The sequence below is a fragment of the Mustela nivalis genome, assembly GCF_964662115.1.
Source record: "Mustela nivalis genome assembly, chromosome: 6".
NCBI classification, from domain to species: Eukaryota; Metazoa; Chordata; class Mammalia; order Carnivora; family Mustelidae; genus Mustela; species Mustela nivalis.
Genome location: NC_139025.1, coordinates 33,541,765 through 33,558,504, shown reverse-complemented (window position 1 = coordinate 33,558,504; position 16,740 = coordinate 33,541,765). Strand labels below are relative to the sequence as shown.

The 16,740-nt window shown below is 45.5% G+C and overlaps 1 protein-coding gene across 2 annotated transcripts; it reads left to right on the top strand.

Annotated features, from left to right (window-relative positions):
• The first annotated feature begins 384 nt into the window (after window positions 1–384).
• RDH12 (retinol dehydrogenase 12) lies at window positions 385–14,595 on the top strand. 2 transcript variants are annotated; one of them, XM_082734232.1, is made up of 8 exons: window positions 385–548; window positions 5,295–5,371; window positions 6,706–6,824; window positions 7,323–7,478; window positions 8,139–8,243; window positions 9,527–9,736; window positions 11,129–11,318; window positions 13,743–14,595. In XM_082734232.1, the coding sequence occupies exons 1-8, from the start codon at window positions 528–530 to the stop codon at window positions 13,843–13,845; spliced, it is 981 nt and encodes a 326-aa protein (XP_082590358.1). In that variant the 5' UTR covers window positions 385–527; the 3' UTR covers window positions 13,846–14,595. The 2 variants fall into 2 exon arrangements, with proteins under 2 accessions (XP_082590358.1, XP_082590359.1); XM_082734233.1 differs by lacking the exon at window positions 385–548 and having other exon boundaries at window positions 5,107–5,307.
• Window positions 14,596–16,740: the final 2,145 nt, after the last annotated feature.

Below are 16,740 nucleotides of genomic sequence, written 5' to 3'. Positions count from 1 at the left end.
CAGCGGGTCCACAAAAGAAGGGGAGGGGAGAGAGAGAAAGAAAGGTTTTCAGTTCTTTCTCTTGCTCTAATTCATAAGAGGCTCCTTTCCAGAGTAATCAGGACAGGGATAACCAGGCGGCTAGTGCAGTATGATCCCTCTTAGATTCGGAGGGATCGAATCATGGTCGAATCATGGAGCAGCTTCCCAACTTCATAGCATTCCCTAGGAGAATGGCATTACCTTCTGACCTGTGATTTATCAGTTGTAGGAAGAGGGCCCTTCTCAGTGGTGTTGCAACTGCTGAGTACTTTTTCACCCCTGAATTTCAGATCTGTTCCCATACTGGTTCTCCTGGTGTTTTCATCCTGTTCACTCTATGATTTATATCTATGTTTCTTTCAGATTGAATGTCCATAAAAACAGGTACTGCTTCATGTCCTTCGGTGTTGATTACAGTGATGAAATAGGTCATGGTAATGTGGCAACACGTGTTTAAAAATGTCTCCATACTGGTTTGAGAAATAGCTTCATTTTATGATATTGCAATGATGAGCAAAATTAAACCAGTAAGTTTGTTTTAAAGGTTTCAAAGTGCTCTGGATCTCTTGGCTCAAAACTTTAATTTTTAATAAGCCATGGGCTATAAATTCAAAATGTACAAAAGGATCTACAAAGTACATTCGGTGAAAAGTTTTCTCTTCCTGTCCCCCTCCCTCCTCTAGTCCTCCTCCAGCTCCCCATGTCTTGTCATCTCTTCTGAGACAGTCTGGTCATATACAAACAGATATTGCCCAAGTATTCCCTCCATTTTTTAAGCAAGTGATAGCATATTATAAACACTGTTCTTCTCCTAGCTTTTTCACCTAACATGTCTCAAAGATTGTTCTGTTATCACTATGCTTTTTTTTTTTTTTTTTTAAGACATATTGATTTGTTCACTTGAGAGAGAGATCTAGAGAGAGCACAAGCTGGGAGAAGGTCAGAGGAAGAAGCAGACCCCCATGTTGAGCAGGGAGCCTGATGTGGGACTCGATCCTGGGACTCTGGGATCATGACCCAAACCAAAGGCAGACACTTAACCGACTGAGCCACCCAGGCACTCTCAATATGTTTTTGTGGTTTTTTAAAAATCATTTATTCTGGGGCACCTAGGTGGCTCAGTTGGTTAAGCATCTGCCTTCAGCTCGGGTCATGATCCCAGAGTACTGAGATCAAGTCCTATGTCGGGGATCCTTGCTCAGCAGGGAGCCTGCTTCTCCCTCTGCTTGCAGCTCCCTTGCTTGTGCTCTCTCTCTCTCTGACAAATAAATAAATAAAATCTAAAAAAAAAAAAATTATTTGTTCTTTTTTTAACAGCTGTATAGTATCTATTGTGTAGGAGGCTGTCTCCATTACTGTGGACAGTTAGGTTTCTCAGCTTTTGCTATTACACATATTGCTGCAATGACGACCTTACAAATAAGGGGACTGGGAAAGGCTAGGTCAACAGGTGCATGCTTTGCTTTACTAGGTGTTATCACACTTCTCTCTGAAGGCTGTCACTATCACCTCTCCCACTATCAGCCCTTCATTCCTTCTTCACACGTTTGCCAATGGACTATCTTTTTGGTCTTTGCCAATCTGTTAAATGAAAAGTAGCTCCTGGTGTAATTTTATTTTTTAAAAAATATTTTATTTATTTATTTGACAGAGAGATCACAAGCAGGCAGAGAGGCAGGCAGAAAAAGAGGGGAAAGCAGGCTCCCTGCTGAGCGGAGAGCCTGATGCAGGGCTCGATCCTAGGACCCTGAGATCATGACCGGAGCTGAAGGCAGAGGCTTAACCCACTGAGCTACCCAGGTGCCCCTCCCGGTATAATTTTAATTTGTATTTCTCTTGTTATGAGTGAAGTTGGACAGCCACTTGTATTTACTTTTCTTTAAACTGTTATTTCAATTGGGTTGTTTATTCTTTTTCTTAATAAGGTGTAGGGGTTCTTTAAATACTAAATAAATTGGACTCTTATCTCTAATATGTGTTGTGATGATACTCCACCCCTCCCACCAGTTTCTTTTCCATGTTGCCTTGTGTTTGGTAGTTTCTGTTATGAAGATTTTTTCTTCTTTTGGTTTCTGGGTTTCTTATCTTATTAGAAGGGTCTTACCACTCCCTTATTTTCAGATCTGTCCCGTGGTTCTTGTTAGTACTTTCATAGTTCCATTTTTTATACTTTAGTCTTTGATCTGTTTGAAATTTTGGTGTAAAGAGAAAGGTAAGGATCAAGTTTCCTTTCTTCCTACTGGTTACCTAGGTATAGTAACACTTCATTAAATAATCCATCTCTTGGGGCCCCTTCGTGGCTCAGTGGGTTAAGCCTCTGCCTTCCGCTCAGGCAATGATCTCAGGGTCCTGAGATTGAGCCCCGCATCGGGCTCTCTGCTCAGCAGGGAGCCTGCTTCCTCCTCTCTTTCTCTCTGCCTGCCTCTCTGCCTGCTTGTCATCTCTCTCTGTCAATAAATAAATAAAATCTTAAAAAAAAAAATCCCTCAACCCACACACTGATTTGAACAGTGTTTCTATCATCTCTAAATTTCCATATGTATTTGGGTCTGTTTTTTTGGCTTTTCATTTTGTTCTGTTGATTTATCTGACTATTTACCTGCCTGTATCACACTATTTACATTATTACAGCTTTGTTTTAATTTTTAATTTTTTTTGAAGATTTTATTTATTTATCTGACGACAGAGATCACAAGTAGGCAAAGAGAGAGAGAAGCAGGCTCCCCGCTGAGCAGAGAGGCCGATGCGGGGCTCGATCCCAGGACCTTGAGACCATGACCCGAGCCAAAGGCAGAGGCTTTAACCCACTGAGCCACCCAGGCGCCCCACATTATTATAGCTTTGTAACATAGTTTAACATTTGGTAGGACCAATCAATCGCTTGAAGGTGGTCTTTGGATTATAATATTTAATGTGTGTTTTTCACAAACTGTGTTATTTCCATAATTCTAGATAAATTGAACATCATCTCCACAAATGGGGGAGACCTTGGACTTGATTCAGTAGTACTGGGGAGCCAGAGACATTAGTACAAAGTTATCCAGATTTGAGGTTACAAGATGTACTTTCCTTTGGGTGCTATGGCATTGTGTCTGTTTCTCTGGCTGACCCTGGCCCAGATTTCAGGGAAGGAAGGACTCTAAGCATTAAACACCAACAGATCTTGTTTTTGCATAAAATCTGTGAGGTGTTGCAGACCCACGGTTACCAGGAAGGGGGGAAGAGGACTCTGTCCAATCAGCTGGGCCATGCTGGTTCAGCGGACATCAACTGCTAGGAGGGGGGCCTGGGGGAGCACCAGTGGCAAGATCTCCTCAGGGGCTTCTGGAACTTTGAGGGCTTTGCTCCTGGCATGGCCACAGCGAATGGGAGCCAGAGCAGGAGAAGTGGGAAGAGAGGAGAAAGGCACCATGCAAGTCACAACAGATTCCTCCTGGGAATGCATAATCTGATTATGCCTTGTTCTGTTCATCAGGCCCATGAGATTCCCAAGGGGCAGGACTGTGTCTTCAGGGTACTTGACGCAATGTCTGACACAACAGGTGCCTAGTAAGTGTATGTTAAAAGGATGAATGAGGGAGTGAACATGCCAGAGGAGTCTTCTTCATAACATGGATTATCCGGGAACTTCCTGCGGCTACATAGGAAGGAGCAGAACTAGGGCACGACCCAGGGTCTTGTGTCTTGTTCTGACTCTTGCTTGTCATCCTGTCCAGGAGAGGGATGCTGAGTGAGCAAGGGCTATGAACCCTCCTCCCAACTTCTTTCATATTTTCGGAGGGATCTAATAGCTTTATGTCTTGTGCTTTCACTCATCTTTAATAGCATCCAACTGAGGGGCACCTGGCTCAGTCAGTTGTGTGCCTGACTCTTGATCTCAGCTCAGGTCTTGACTTCAGGGACATAAGTTTAAGCCCTCCATTGGGAGCCCACTTTAAAAAAACAAGAGCATCTAACTGAAAGGTTAGTCCCATTAATTACTTCTTCCTTTTCCGCTCCGAACCCTTCAGTAAAGCAAGTGGGATAGCAAAGGAGATAAGAATCAGTACAAGTAATCTGGGATGCCTGGGTGGCTCAGTTGGTTAAGCAGCTGCCTTTGGCTCAGGTCATGATCCCAGTGTCCTGGGATCGAGTCCCATATCGGGCTCCTTGCTCAGCAGGGAGCCTGCTTCTCCCTCTGCCTCTGCCTGACATTCCATCTGCCTGTGCTCGCTCTCTCCCCCTCTCTCTCTGATAAATAAATAAAATCTTAAAAAAAAAAAAAAAGAATCAATACAAGTAATCAAAACAAGCAGCTCTTTCACAGTATTTCCTAGATGCCAGTTTGTCTCAGATTTTCTACCTATTTAATTAATTTAATACTTAAAACAGTAGGTATGTATTTTTACCATACCTGTTGCACAGTAGGAAACTGAGTAACTTATACAGGGCCACGGAGCTTGTAAGTAGATTGGCTGGGATCTGAACTAGGAATTCTACTCCAAAGCCCATGCACTGAAACTCTTTCCTTGGCATGTACACATACGTGTTAACTTCACCGAAGTATAACATAAAATACAGGGAAGTGCACAAATGGAGTGTACGAATCACAGAATTTTCACAAAGCGAGCCCATCTCTATAACCAGTACCCACCAGAAAGAACAAAACACTTATCCCCCCAGGAGTTCCCAACTTGTCCCCTCCCACTCTCTGCTCCTTTCTCACCAAGGGAGACCATCCTCCTGACTTCTCTTACCATTCTTCTGGGGGTTTCTATCCTCTCTTTTTCTATTTTAATCATATTTGTGTTCCAAACATCACTGGGTCGGTTGCTAAAGTTAAAAATATTCTGTCTTGCAGGAGTAGGGGTCGGGGGTGTTAGGATAACACATTCCCTAGATAAGAGAAATAATTGAGGGTGGAGAGTTAGGTGGGTAGTCGCTCTATTTTCCCCTCATTCTCTGCCAGGAAGTGTGAGGTTCTGTCTTTCCACTGTCGGCTTCCCTGAGGACTACATCTCCCAGCAGGCTGTGCTCTGACAGCTCTCGGATTTAAATAGGATTCTGGGCTAAGCTTAGATAGAGTCAGGCTGCTGCTGAACACCCAGGAGCGAGAGGAGCTAGAGAAGGGAGAGGCAGTGCCAAGCAGCCAGGAGTTGGAGTTAGACCAGGAGCTTGAACCAGACTTGGAACCCAAGTTGCTTTTGCTAAAGCGGCAGCGGCTGAAGAAGTTGAAAAGATGCTGGCTATGTTGGGAGTGCTCACCACCTTCCTTTCTTTCCTGTACTTCACAGCTCCATCCATCAGGTTTGTCTTATTTCAGTAACTCATGGAGTATTTTGCAAAGCCCTGGATTGGAGACACGGAGCTTGTAAGTAGATGAGTTCTCAGCTGCTGAAAGAAGAGAAAGGGACGGAGGCTGAGGGAGGGAAGGTCAGGGCAGATAAAGCAGGAAGGAGGTCGTTAGGAATCCCCTGGTGGAAAATGGGAAGGAAGCACCTCGGGGCTGGGAGAGAGGGGCTTGTCTGAATGCTGATGCTAGTGAACGCTTGACCTTATGAGGTCACTGAACACACAACAGAGGTGGGAGTGTTTAGGTTTCTCTGAAGGTCCCTAGGTCCTTTATTCCCTGCCCACGATCAAGGTGGCCCTGCTGGGCTACTATGGGAGGTTGTTGCTGAGGGACTCATTGTTAAGTACCAGGCATTTTGCAAAGGAAACAAACTCTTTTACCTTTGAGACTACCCCCAACTAATGATTTGGGACGGGTCTTCTGCTGTGGGATATCTGGAGGTGTCATAGTGTTCTGAGTGAAAATTTTGAAAATTGCTGACAATGAAGAAGGTTAAATGGACATAACAGGAACAGAGTGTTGCTCTAGGTCCTCGCATAGAAACCTGGGCTTAAGTTCCAATTTTGCCACCATTAGCAAGCGACTTGAACTTCTTTGACCCTCAGTCTTCTCTACTATAAAATGGGACTAATGATGGAGTGGTCAAGAGGATTAAAATAATTTCTCTACAGAAAGTGCCTAGCCTGATGCCTGGTAGTCAGATGATGCTCAGGAAATGTTTGTTCTGCCCTGTTCCCATCCTTTTTTTTTTGGAATTTGTCAAGTCAACTTTATATGAGAGGATGCTCCCTGTGCAGACATCTGAAAAAAGGAATTTTCTCTCTGTGTGCCAATGGCTAGAATGGAATCTCTAGCAGGACGATAGAAAACTTCCAAAGGTGTTGGCTCTCTCAAACTGGAGAAGCAGCCCAAGATTCGTATTTGAATGCTGTTAATCAATTACTCACCGTTGATACTGGTTGAAGACCTAACCTTCAGGACCACTGATGCCACAAAACACCCATATGTTTTGAATGCAGGTTAGAGGAGGAAGCTGACCTCTGGGAACCTCTAGATGAGAGCTAGGCATCTGTGTTGACTAACAAGGACGCTCTCTGCTGGCCCTGGCTCAAAGAGCTCTTATTCAGTTCGTCCAAATGATCATTTGTAGTTTCTGGGCACATGATCTTCCAACCTGAGGTAATGAGCAGGATGCCCAGTGGGAAAACAGTGTCCCCTGAAGGTTAGCTTCTTTGGGTTGCCTGATGACAACTTAAAAAAATTTCTCTTGGAGGCTGAATGGATTTTTATCTTGATCTCAGTCTGGAATCGGGAAGGATGTGCATGAATGCTTTTGTTTCCCTTGCCTATAGGAAGTTCTTTGCTGGTGGGGTTTGTAGATCAAACGTGCAGCTTCCCGGGAAGGTAGTGGTCATCACCGGCGCCAACACGGGCATCGGCAAGGAGACGGCCAAAGAGCTGGCTCGCAGAGGCAAGTCCTCCCCCTTCCGTGTTCATAGGACAGTGCCTCCTGCCTTCTCACTGGGGGGAGGGGAGGTGTCTGTCCACATTTTCTTGTCTTTCCTTCTGGGCTTAGAGTTCTGTTCAGGAATTCAAGGAACCTAGAATTCAGGTCCAGCTCTGATACCAACTTACTCCATATCTTAAACTTTCCTCCCTATTCCTTCCCTAGGGTATAAAGGGAAATAATGATGTCCATGTATAATATTGGTCAAATCAGTTATTCTAAGAGGAGGTACCAAGCAACATTAAATGCCAGTGGGTAAAGACCAGGGTTCCCAGCTTCGGGTTAAGCTGACAACAAAGAGACTGAGCAGTTCTACTAGTGAGAATTCCAAGGCAGAATCGAGCCACTCACAGTTTAGGGATGGCTGGGCTGGGAGAGTGCTCTGTCTCCCAGTGGCAAGCTCACGTCTGCTTTTTCATCTTAAGGTTTGAACGCATTGCCCTCTCTTTGCTTTGGCCCCAGGAGCCCGGGTGTACATTGCCTGCCGAGATGTACTGAAGGGGGAGTCTGCAGCCAGTGAAATCCGAGCTGATACAAAGAACTCCCAGGTGCTGGTGCGGAAACTGGACCTATCTGATACCAAATCCATCCGAGCCTTTGCTGAGGGCTTTCTGGCAGGTAAGGCCCCCGTGAGTAGACAGAAAAGCAAGAAGCTGGGTGTGGGAGTGGCTGCTCCACCCTGTGCCACTGGGGACCCTTACATCAGAGCCACCATGGATCCCACTGGACAGGTTCTGCCACTTGAACCAGCAGGGCAAGGAATTGGCAGTGGACAAGCTGGGCAGGATCCTTATCATCCTTTTCCTCTGCAATGGGAAAGTTGGGCTCTCTGTCTGGGCTTGCACCTTGGCATCAAGGTGTGGCCCTGATGTCACTCTCTTCTCTCATCCTGAGACTCAACCTTCTGTGGCCACAGGCACTAGATGAAGTTGTGTTGTTGCCAGAATTCTTCTGTGTCTTGGAAGATGACTAGCTTCCACCAAGGCCTATGAAATTCATGAAGGACAGGATGTGTCTTGCTTTATGGCTCTATGTCCAGTGCATAGCTAAGTGGGCCTGGCCCAGAGTCAATACTCAGTATACATTTGCTGAATGAATGAATGAATTAATGAGTGGTGTCCCGGAAGATATCAGTAGCTAAATTTAGAAACCCAATGACTGTTTATTAAATATCACCGAGATAGATCCAAGGGCAAGGAGAAAATACTCAGGATTGCAACAGGCAGCTAGTGGACTCCTTGCTAACGACAGGGTCTGCTTGGTTTTGCTCTATAATAGAGGAAAAGCAGCTCCATATTCTGATCAACAATGCAGGGGTGATGATGTGTCCATATTCGAAGACAGCCGATGGCTTTGAAACCCACTTGGGAGTCAACCACCTTGGTAAGTTTTTTTTTTTTTTTTTTTAATATTTTATTTATTTATTTGTCAGAGAGAGAGAGAGAGAGACCAAGCACAGGCAGAGTGGCAGGCAGAGTCAGAGGGAGAGGCAGGCTCCCCGCGGAGCAAGGAACCCGATGTGGGACTCGATCCCAGGACGCTGGGATCATGACCTGAGCCGAAGGCAGCTGCTCAACCAACTGAGCCACCCAGGTGTCCCAAGTTTTGTTTTGTTTTAAAGATTCATTTGTTCATTTTAGAGAGAGAGGTAGAGTACGAGAGGGGAGGGAGGATCAGAGAGAGAGAGAGAGAACCTCCAGTAGACTCCCCACTGAGCACAGAGGCTGACACAGCTTGATCTCAGGACCCAAAGATCGTGACCTGAGCCAAAGTCATGAGTTGGCTGCTTAACTAAATGAGCCACCCAGGTGCCCAGATAGGTATTTTTGAGTGACTGAAAAGCAAGAAAATCCCATCTTGTTTTCTGTATGGAGGTGACCCTATATGAGTGCTGAGAATCTCTAGTGGTCCTCAAAGACCCCAGGATTCCAACTGGAATCCTGGGGTCTTTGGACATACTGGTTTTTCACTATTTTTCCACTGACCAGTACAGAAAAGTGAGATCCTCCTACCCATACCACTAAGAAACCCCAAAACTTGGGAGATGCCAGGAAGAAGAATGTCATTCTTAGATGGGGCCTTGCAAGGCTTGCCAAGCAGGGTCAAGCATGGCAGGTGCAGGAGGGTATTTGCCTGGAGAGGAACACATCTATAACAGAGGGCCACAAAATCAAGGGTCAGACCATGGAAGAGGCAGACCTTAAGGACCTGAGGTATGAATGAGGCTGGCTTCAGAATTCAAGGTGATGGCTCTAGTGAGATCATGGAACATGTTCTCTGGTTCTAGGAAAATTATTTTCCCTGACTATTCCATCCTTCCTTCTGTACATGAATGTACCTGGAAACTCAGTTGGGGAATCATGACCAAAGGGTGGTCGGAAGCCAGCAGGTGGCAGGTGGCTGGATTGGGAAAGGGCAGAGGGACAAATAAATACAGGTTAAGTCTGTATTGCCTTACCTGTTGTCTAGCTCTGGGCCTCGCCTTGAGGAATCCACCAGGTCAGACTGACTGATCATTTGCCCTGAGTTATTACAGCATCAAAATTTGTTGATACCCAGAAGATAGTGAGCTGCTGCTGAAATCCTACCAACAGCTTCGACCCTCTGAGCCTGGGTATAAAGTCTGTTCTTCTCACTCCAATCTCCCTTGCTGGCTGTCCTTGCAGGCCACTTTCTTCTCACCCACTTGCTCCTGGAGCGGCTGAAGGAGTCCACCCCTGCACGGGTGGTGAACCTGTCATCTGTGGTTCACCATGCAGGCAAGATTCACTTTCATGACCTCCAGAGTGAGAAGTACTACAGCCGAGGTCTGGCTTATTGCCACAGCAAGCTGGCCAATGTGCTTTTTACTCGGGAGCTGGCCAGGAGACTCAAAGGTAAGTCTGCAGAAAGGGCCCGGACTAAGGTAGCAAAAGCAAGGTCTTCTGTTCAGATCAGAGGTTCACAGAAACTTCTGAAGTCACGATGTCAAACAGGCACTGTTCTGTGGTAGCTTTATACCCTAATGAGAATGAGATTGTAAACAGACTAAAAACAATTCTTGTCCTTGGGAAGCTTAAAATGGAAGAGGGTTTGGGAATCCGCAAAATGTCCTTACATTCATGTCCCATCTTATCTCCTCTCTATTATCTCATTTGACTTTTCACAACAAACTCTTGTAACAGGCAGAGAAGTTACTATTATTACTATTGCATGGATTCAAACTGAGGTTTGAAGAAGTGGCCAGCCTGAGATTAGATGCCACACGAAGGAAGGAGTCCGGAGTGGCATGTGGGAACTCTGCTTTAAATTCAGGGGGCTTCCTTCTGTGTGTGCCACCTGCCAAGTTCTATTTGGTGAGCTAAGCTACAGAGCTGCCACTGCCTGGAGTCGGAGAGTTCTGGCTGGATGTCAGGCCCCTGGGTCTGAGCTCTTGCCATGCCACACAGAGCTACATGTGTATATGGATGCGTCCCTTTAACTTTCCCTGATTTCATCCTCTCAGCTGTAAAATGTGGGAGTCTTCTCTTAATCCTACGATTCTGTGCTCCCCGGAAGTTTTCACTGAGTTGCTTGGCTTTGACACCTGCAAATCTGGAGACCATTTGCCACCAGGAATAAGTCAGAGTCTGGGAACAATGGTATTCACCATGAGAATGCAGGAGATGGAAGAATAGGGTAATTATTAGAAGAAATAATAATGATGATCATAATTGAGATAATGCCTGTGAAGCAGGTAGCATAGCCCTTGCTCATAATAAGTACTAAAGATAGTAGAGGCACAGGGGGTGCCTTGAGGTCATGTTAACCTCCATTATCTCCATCAACACCCCTCAACCTATATTCCATAAAACGCACTTGCCCAGCAGTTGCAATGCAAAGTTCTAGTCTCCTGCCTTCCAACTAGTTGCTTCCCCTAAGCTCCTGCCACAGAAATTTCAAGGATACCACTGTTAATAATTGATACTCCTCCTCCCCCATCTACTACTACTACTACATGTGGTTGTTTCTATTATTAATACTTAAGCCACAGAGTAAAGTTGACATTGAAATAGAAGTTCCTTCCATCAAGCACTCCTTATGAAGCACAGAAGGCTGAGAAGGCTATAGATCTTTCTGGGAGAGATCAATTAATTCCTATCAGATTCTACCTGGCTAGGAGAAGCACCTTCTGAACCTGGGGTTTTGTTCTCTGAGTTTCTTCTCATTTGTACATTTTGCTGCAGGAGATGAGCTAATTCTTTGGGCTCGGATGAGCCCCTGAACTAACAGTGCTTCCTTTGCCCTAGGCTCGGGGGTCACCACTTATGCTGTGCACCCAGGCGTTGTCAGCTCTGAGCTGGTCCGACACTCGTTCCTCCTGTGCCTACTCTGGAGGCTCTTCTCCCCCTTCATCAAGTCACCTTGGGAGGGGGCGCAGACCAGCTTGCACTGTGCCCTGGCTGAGGGCCTCGAGCCGCTGAGTGGCAAGTACTTCAGGTGCATGGAGGCGGTCCTGGTTGGCTCCATCACCTGGCTCCCGGGGGTGGAGGGGTGAGGTGGGCACAGGGCTCCCTGAGCTCTGCATCCCACCCTGGTGGCCAAGGTTGTGCCTGATCATGGAATCCAGGTTTGGGTTGGGCCTGCAAATCAAGTGCTGTTACTTTTCCAAGGGAACTTACATTAGGAACTAGGCAAGAGTTGCTTTTATGTTTCCGATTTATATCTTGTGTGCCACATTTTCAGGTAAGCTTTGTACCTTTCTGAGAGCTGTTAGAAAGGATTGTCCCTATTGGTTATGTCTTGGAAAGAACAGTAACAGGCCTTCTGGATCCTTTCTCTCCTCCTTGAAGCTTTTAGCTGATTTCTTTCATGAATTTGTTTATACCACTTAGCACACAGCATGGGGGCAAGGTCATCTCTCTCCACAGTGAACTCTCTCCCAGTGGTGCCAAGATTGTACCATCTGTTGGAATGCAGAAATAGACATCTCACTGTTGAATCTTGCCACAAACTCAGTGGGGAATCAGAGATTGGGAATAAGAGGAAGCCCAGGATTAAATCTCCTTCCCATTCCATGATGTGATCCATCCCCATCTGCTATTCTGTCCCATTTGTTGAAGGCTGTTCATTGGCGCACAATTTATTTGAGAGAGAGTGGGCGTGCACACAAGTGGGGGGAGGGGCAGTGGGAGAGGGTGTAGCAGACTTCCCACTAGGTGGGGATACTGACCTCCTGGGGCTCCATCCCAAGACCCTAAGATCAAGACCTAAGCTGCTTAACCAGCTGCACCACTCAGGTGCCCCTGGTGTACCATTTATTAAGTGAAGCATTGGCGATGACCAATGCATCGGTGCACAAAAATAGAAGAATGGCTGGGGGCTCAGTTGGTGAAGCGCCTGCCTTGGGCTCAGGTCATGAGTCCGTGACGGGCTCCCTGTTCAGCAGAAAGCCTGCTTCTCCCTCTGCCCCTCACTGCACTCATGTTCTCTTTCCTTCTCTCATTCTGTCTCTCAAATATATAAAATCTTTTAAAAAAATAGAAGAATGGATAAATAATAATAGCCAATGTTGCTTGAGCTCTTGAAAGTGTTTGGTACTTTTCTAAATATTTTGCATGAAATAATTTATATAATCATCACAACTCTAGGAGGTAAAAAATAATATTATCCACATTCTGCAGACAAGGAAATTGAGGCACAGAATAATTAAGTCTTGCTTAAGGTCATATAGCTTGTAAGTGGTACACCTGGGATTCAAACCCAGGCAGTCTGGCTGGCAGGCTGTGCTGTTCAGGGTGGCTGCTGCTAGTCATGTGTGGCTACCAACCTCCTGAAATAGGGCTTGTTCAAAATGGGGTATGCAGGAAGTATGAAATGTGCACCAGATTTTGAAGACATAGTATGAGGAAAGAAACTTGAAATATTTCATTAATAATTTTTATATTGAAAAACTATTGAAATTATACTGAAATTATCTATATTGAGTAAAATGAAATATATTAATCAAATTCATTCCACCCAATTATTTTTCTTCTTTAAAATGTACTTTAAAAATTTTACTAGAGGGGTACCTGGGTGGCTCAACGGGTTAAAGCCTCTGCCTTCGGCTCGGGTCATGATCTCAGGGTCCTGGGATCGAGCCCCACATCGGGCTCTCTGCTCAGCGGGGAGCCTGCTTTCCTCTCTCTCTGCCTACTTGTGATCTCTGTCTGTCAAATAATAAAAATTTCAAATAAATAAATAAATAAATAAAATCTTTAAAAAAATTTATAATTAAAAAAAAAACTATTTAAAGAAACACACACACACACACGCACGAAAAACACTGTGAGCACTGTTCTGCCCCCACCTCCTCATGCAACTAGCCCCCTCCTCCATCTCTGCTCCCTCCCAAACAGAAGAAAACAGGGTGCTGAGGATAGGGCTCATGGGGCACAGGTGGGTCTGCAGATAGAATTGAAGCGGTCTGTGAAGTTGTTTGGGAAGATGGTTGCATCTTCAAGTTCACTAATCTCCACCTGAAATTTGACATTGCCTTTGATGACAAACGTAGGCCATAAACTGCAGAAGCAGCGGTGATACCTGTGACTTTGTCACCAATAAAACGAAACATTTTCATGTCACATGGCAATTGGTACAGATGTCTCGCTGGGTCACTTCTGCTCATCAATACTGCAAAGGCCGGTACTCTTGTTAGACCCAGCACAAGCTCCTGTTGTAGAATACATTAACGGAGAAGCCTCTGTATCACTCCATCACGCACCAATCTAAAATATTTTAAAACCACATTTCAATACATTAGTTCCTTTTCATCCGATATATCTTACACATTTAGAAATATATTCTGAGAAAGAGGCCATCAACTTTTCCAGACTGTTGTTTTCCACTCCTGGATGCTCACGCTCTTTCTTTTCCCTCCAGTGACTGCAAGAAGGCTTGGGTGTCTCCCAAATCTCGAGATAACAAAACGGCCGAGCGCTTGTGGAATGTTAGCTGTGAGCTTCTAGGAATCCAGTGGGAGTAGAGCTGGTGGAAGAGCCATAGCTTTATCAGGCCTAGTGCCTGCCTTGCTGAAAGGGGACCAAGGAGAAGGACCCCTCGGAAGGACCATCCTCCTGGCTGGCTGCTGTTGAGAATCCTGCCCTGCTCTGATTCTCCCGACTCTTCTGGAAACCTTTGCACACCCAACTCTCTTGTGAGGCTGGTACATTGCACAAGATGTTCACACCTATGGAGCATTCTTCTCCAAGACTTGCAGAGTCAGCTGCCCTCTCTGGGCAGGAGGACTGGGCAGATGCCAGGCTGGGCACAGGGATGGCGGAAGAGCCTGGGCAATTAGATCAGTTTTCTCACCAATACCAGAAACGCCAGCCAGCATGCTCAGCTGATGTGACAGAAAGAAACATCAGTGATATATATTTTATTTCCAGGGACTGTAGACCCAAACTCTGGGCTGATCTCCTTCCTCTTTGAGATACTAATCACCACCACTCTGGAGGCTAGACCAACTCGGGAAAATCTTGGCTTCTCCTTGGTCGACTTTGGTTTCTTTCTCTGAGCATCCTGGAGCCACTGCATGAAGCTGGCCCTTCCCATTTTCTCTTTGTGGTTCTCTTTAAGAAATTGAAAAAAATTTTTATAGCTTTATTGAGATATAATTGACATAATATTGGGTAATTTGGGGCCTTCTCATTTTCAACTGCATAGATGCTTTCTTTCCACAAAGTTCTCTTTACCTGAAATTTTAGAGGAAATAAAGACTGTGTGTTCATTCTTATTGTCTTACTTATTTAGCCAGGGAGAACTGGAACAAAGCGGGGAAGGCAGCCTTCCTGTAGTATCTCACCCTACCCCTCCACCCATAACCTTCTTAGAATATTGCGCGTGGGTGCAAAATAAGATGGTTCCATTGGGTATTTTCTGTAGGTTCTTCCAGCTCTCCCATTTTATTGTCAAAGATGTAACAGGAGGAACTTAAATCACACAGATGCTGATCTCCAGTACAGATTAAGGCCAGAGGTAATATAGGACTTCATTTAATTTGATACCTAGATGCAGAAAGACCAGCCCTGATAAACCCTCCACCTAAAATTGCAGTTCTTCTCTCTCCTGGCCTCCCTTGCTCTCCTATGCTATGTCTCTGCCGCTTGCTTCTTGCCTCAAGTGCTCAAGTTCACCAAGAGCAGGCAGGCGCTGACCTACCTGCGTGATCTTTCGACTGACATAGAAAGTCACGCTAGTGGTTCTAGTCCTACCGGATCCAAAGGGCCTCTAGGATCAAAAATGCCCTTTCCCTCCCTAGCAAGGAGACTTTTCTAAAAAAAACCTTTTTATCACATGGATTTTCAAACAGATAAAAGCCTAAAAAGTAGTATCCTGAATCCTCAGGGACCTGCCCATCATTCAGCATCCACACGGGTAACGTTTTGTCAGTCTTGTCTGTCTCCCCCGTGACATTTTTTCTCTGTAGGCTGAGTTGGGATATTCTCAAGCACATTCCAGACATTGTACATTCACCCATACATACTTTATTGGGTGTATCCAGATAAGAACTTCTGTTTTTTTACACAACCACAGTGCTGTTGTCACTCCTGAGAACATTAATAATTCTTGAATATAAGTTAATTCTTGAAGTTCAAGTTTCCCTTGTCTCACAATGTCTTTTTACTGTTGGCTCGTGCAAATCAGGGAAAGAGAAATGGTCTTGAAAAAATATGAAACTTTTCTTTCCTGAAGCCCCAGCAAATCTATTTGTGCCTCATTGGCCTGAAGGAATACTACAGATGGGCTCTGTTAATTGGTTTAAGACAATGATTATCCACACCTGAGCTGGGGGTCATCCCATCCACCCCACCAAGGGGGAAGAACAGTATCTAACTCAGAGCACTTATGTTAATTAGGATTAGCTACCCTCATCTGAACTCTCTGGGGTAGATACTATTTTTATCTCCATTTTACTGATGAGGCACAGGGAAGTGAAGCAGCTTGCTCAGGTTCGTATAGCTGGTAAGTGGCGGAATAGAAGGTAGTCTGACTCCTGGTCTCTTAATTAATCTGTTCTCTTAATTGCTATGCTCTATTGCTTCCCAGGGTAGAGGGAGCAACACATTCAAGCAATAATTCAGGACCATGAATGGGCAAAGGAGCGGAGGCGGTAATATTGGGGAAGCAACCAATGAATGTTCACTACTGGGACCCACAATCTGTGCCTTGCAGGTTGTTGGGTCTGATGAAAAGCCTGGTGAAGAATAAAGGGTAAAAAAAAGAGGAGATAGAAAAACAAAACAAAAGAGGCAAAGACCATGCAAAGGTGGGAGATAGGGCTGGTGAAGAGTGTGCAGGGCACGGACGATCCTGGATGTGTCCTCTGGACTGGAGGAACAAGCTTAAAGCCAACACCAAGAGCAGGGGCTGTGGAAGGCAAGCACGCAGAGGGTCTCTCTGTCCAGCCAGAACAAGCAGACCCCGGGTGTGAGAACAAGACTCACACCCGTGTGCTTGTTTAAGCGCTAATAAGCCATGGCACCTGGAGGCAAGAGGGGTGGGCTTGGGTGGGGATGTTTATGCATGTCAGAGGGGGCTGGCTGTAGGCAGAAGAAACAAAGCCATGCCGGGGCTCCAAGGAGCTGAGTCTAGCCTCCGCAGGCAGGCGACACTGGTATTGGGATTGGTGATGTATGACTCTTGAGTAAACTCGTTCCCAAGGCTGGGTTCCTCCACTGTCACACATTCAAATATAGTTGTTTTTTTATCAAATTGGAGTCTTCTTAATCTCAAGAAACAAGCTGAGGGTTGCTGGAGGAGGGGGAAGAGGATAGGGTGACTGGGTGATGGACATTGGGGAGGGTATGCGCTACTGCGAGTGCTGTGAATTGTGTAAGACTGATGATTCACGACCTGTACCCCGAAGCAAATAATA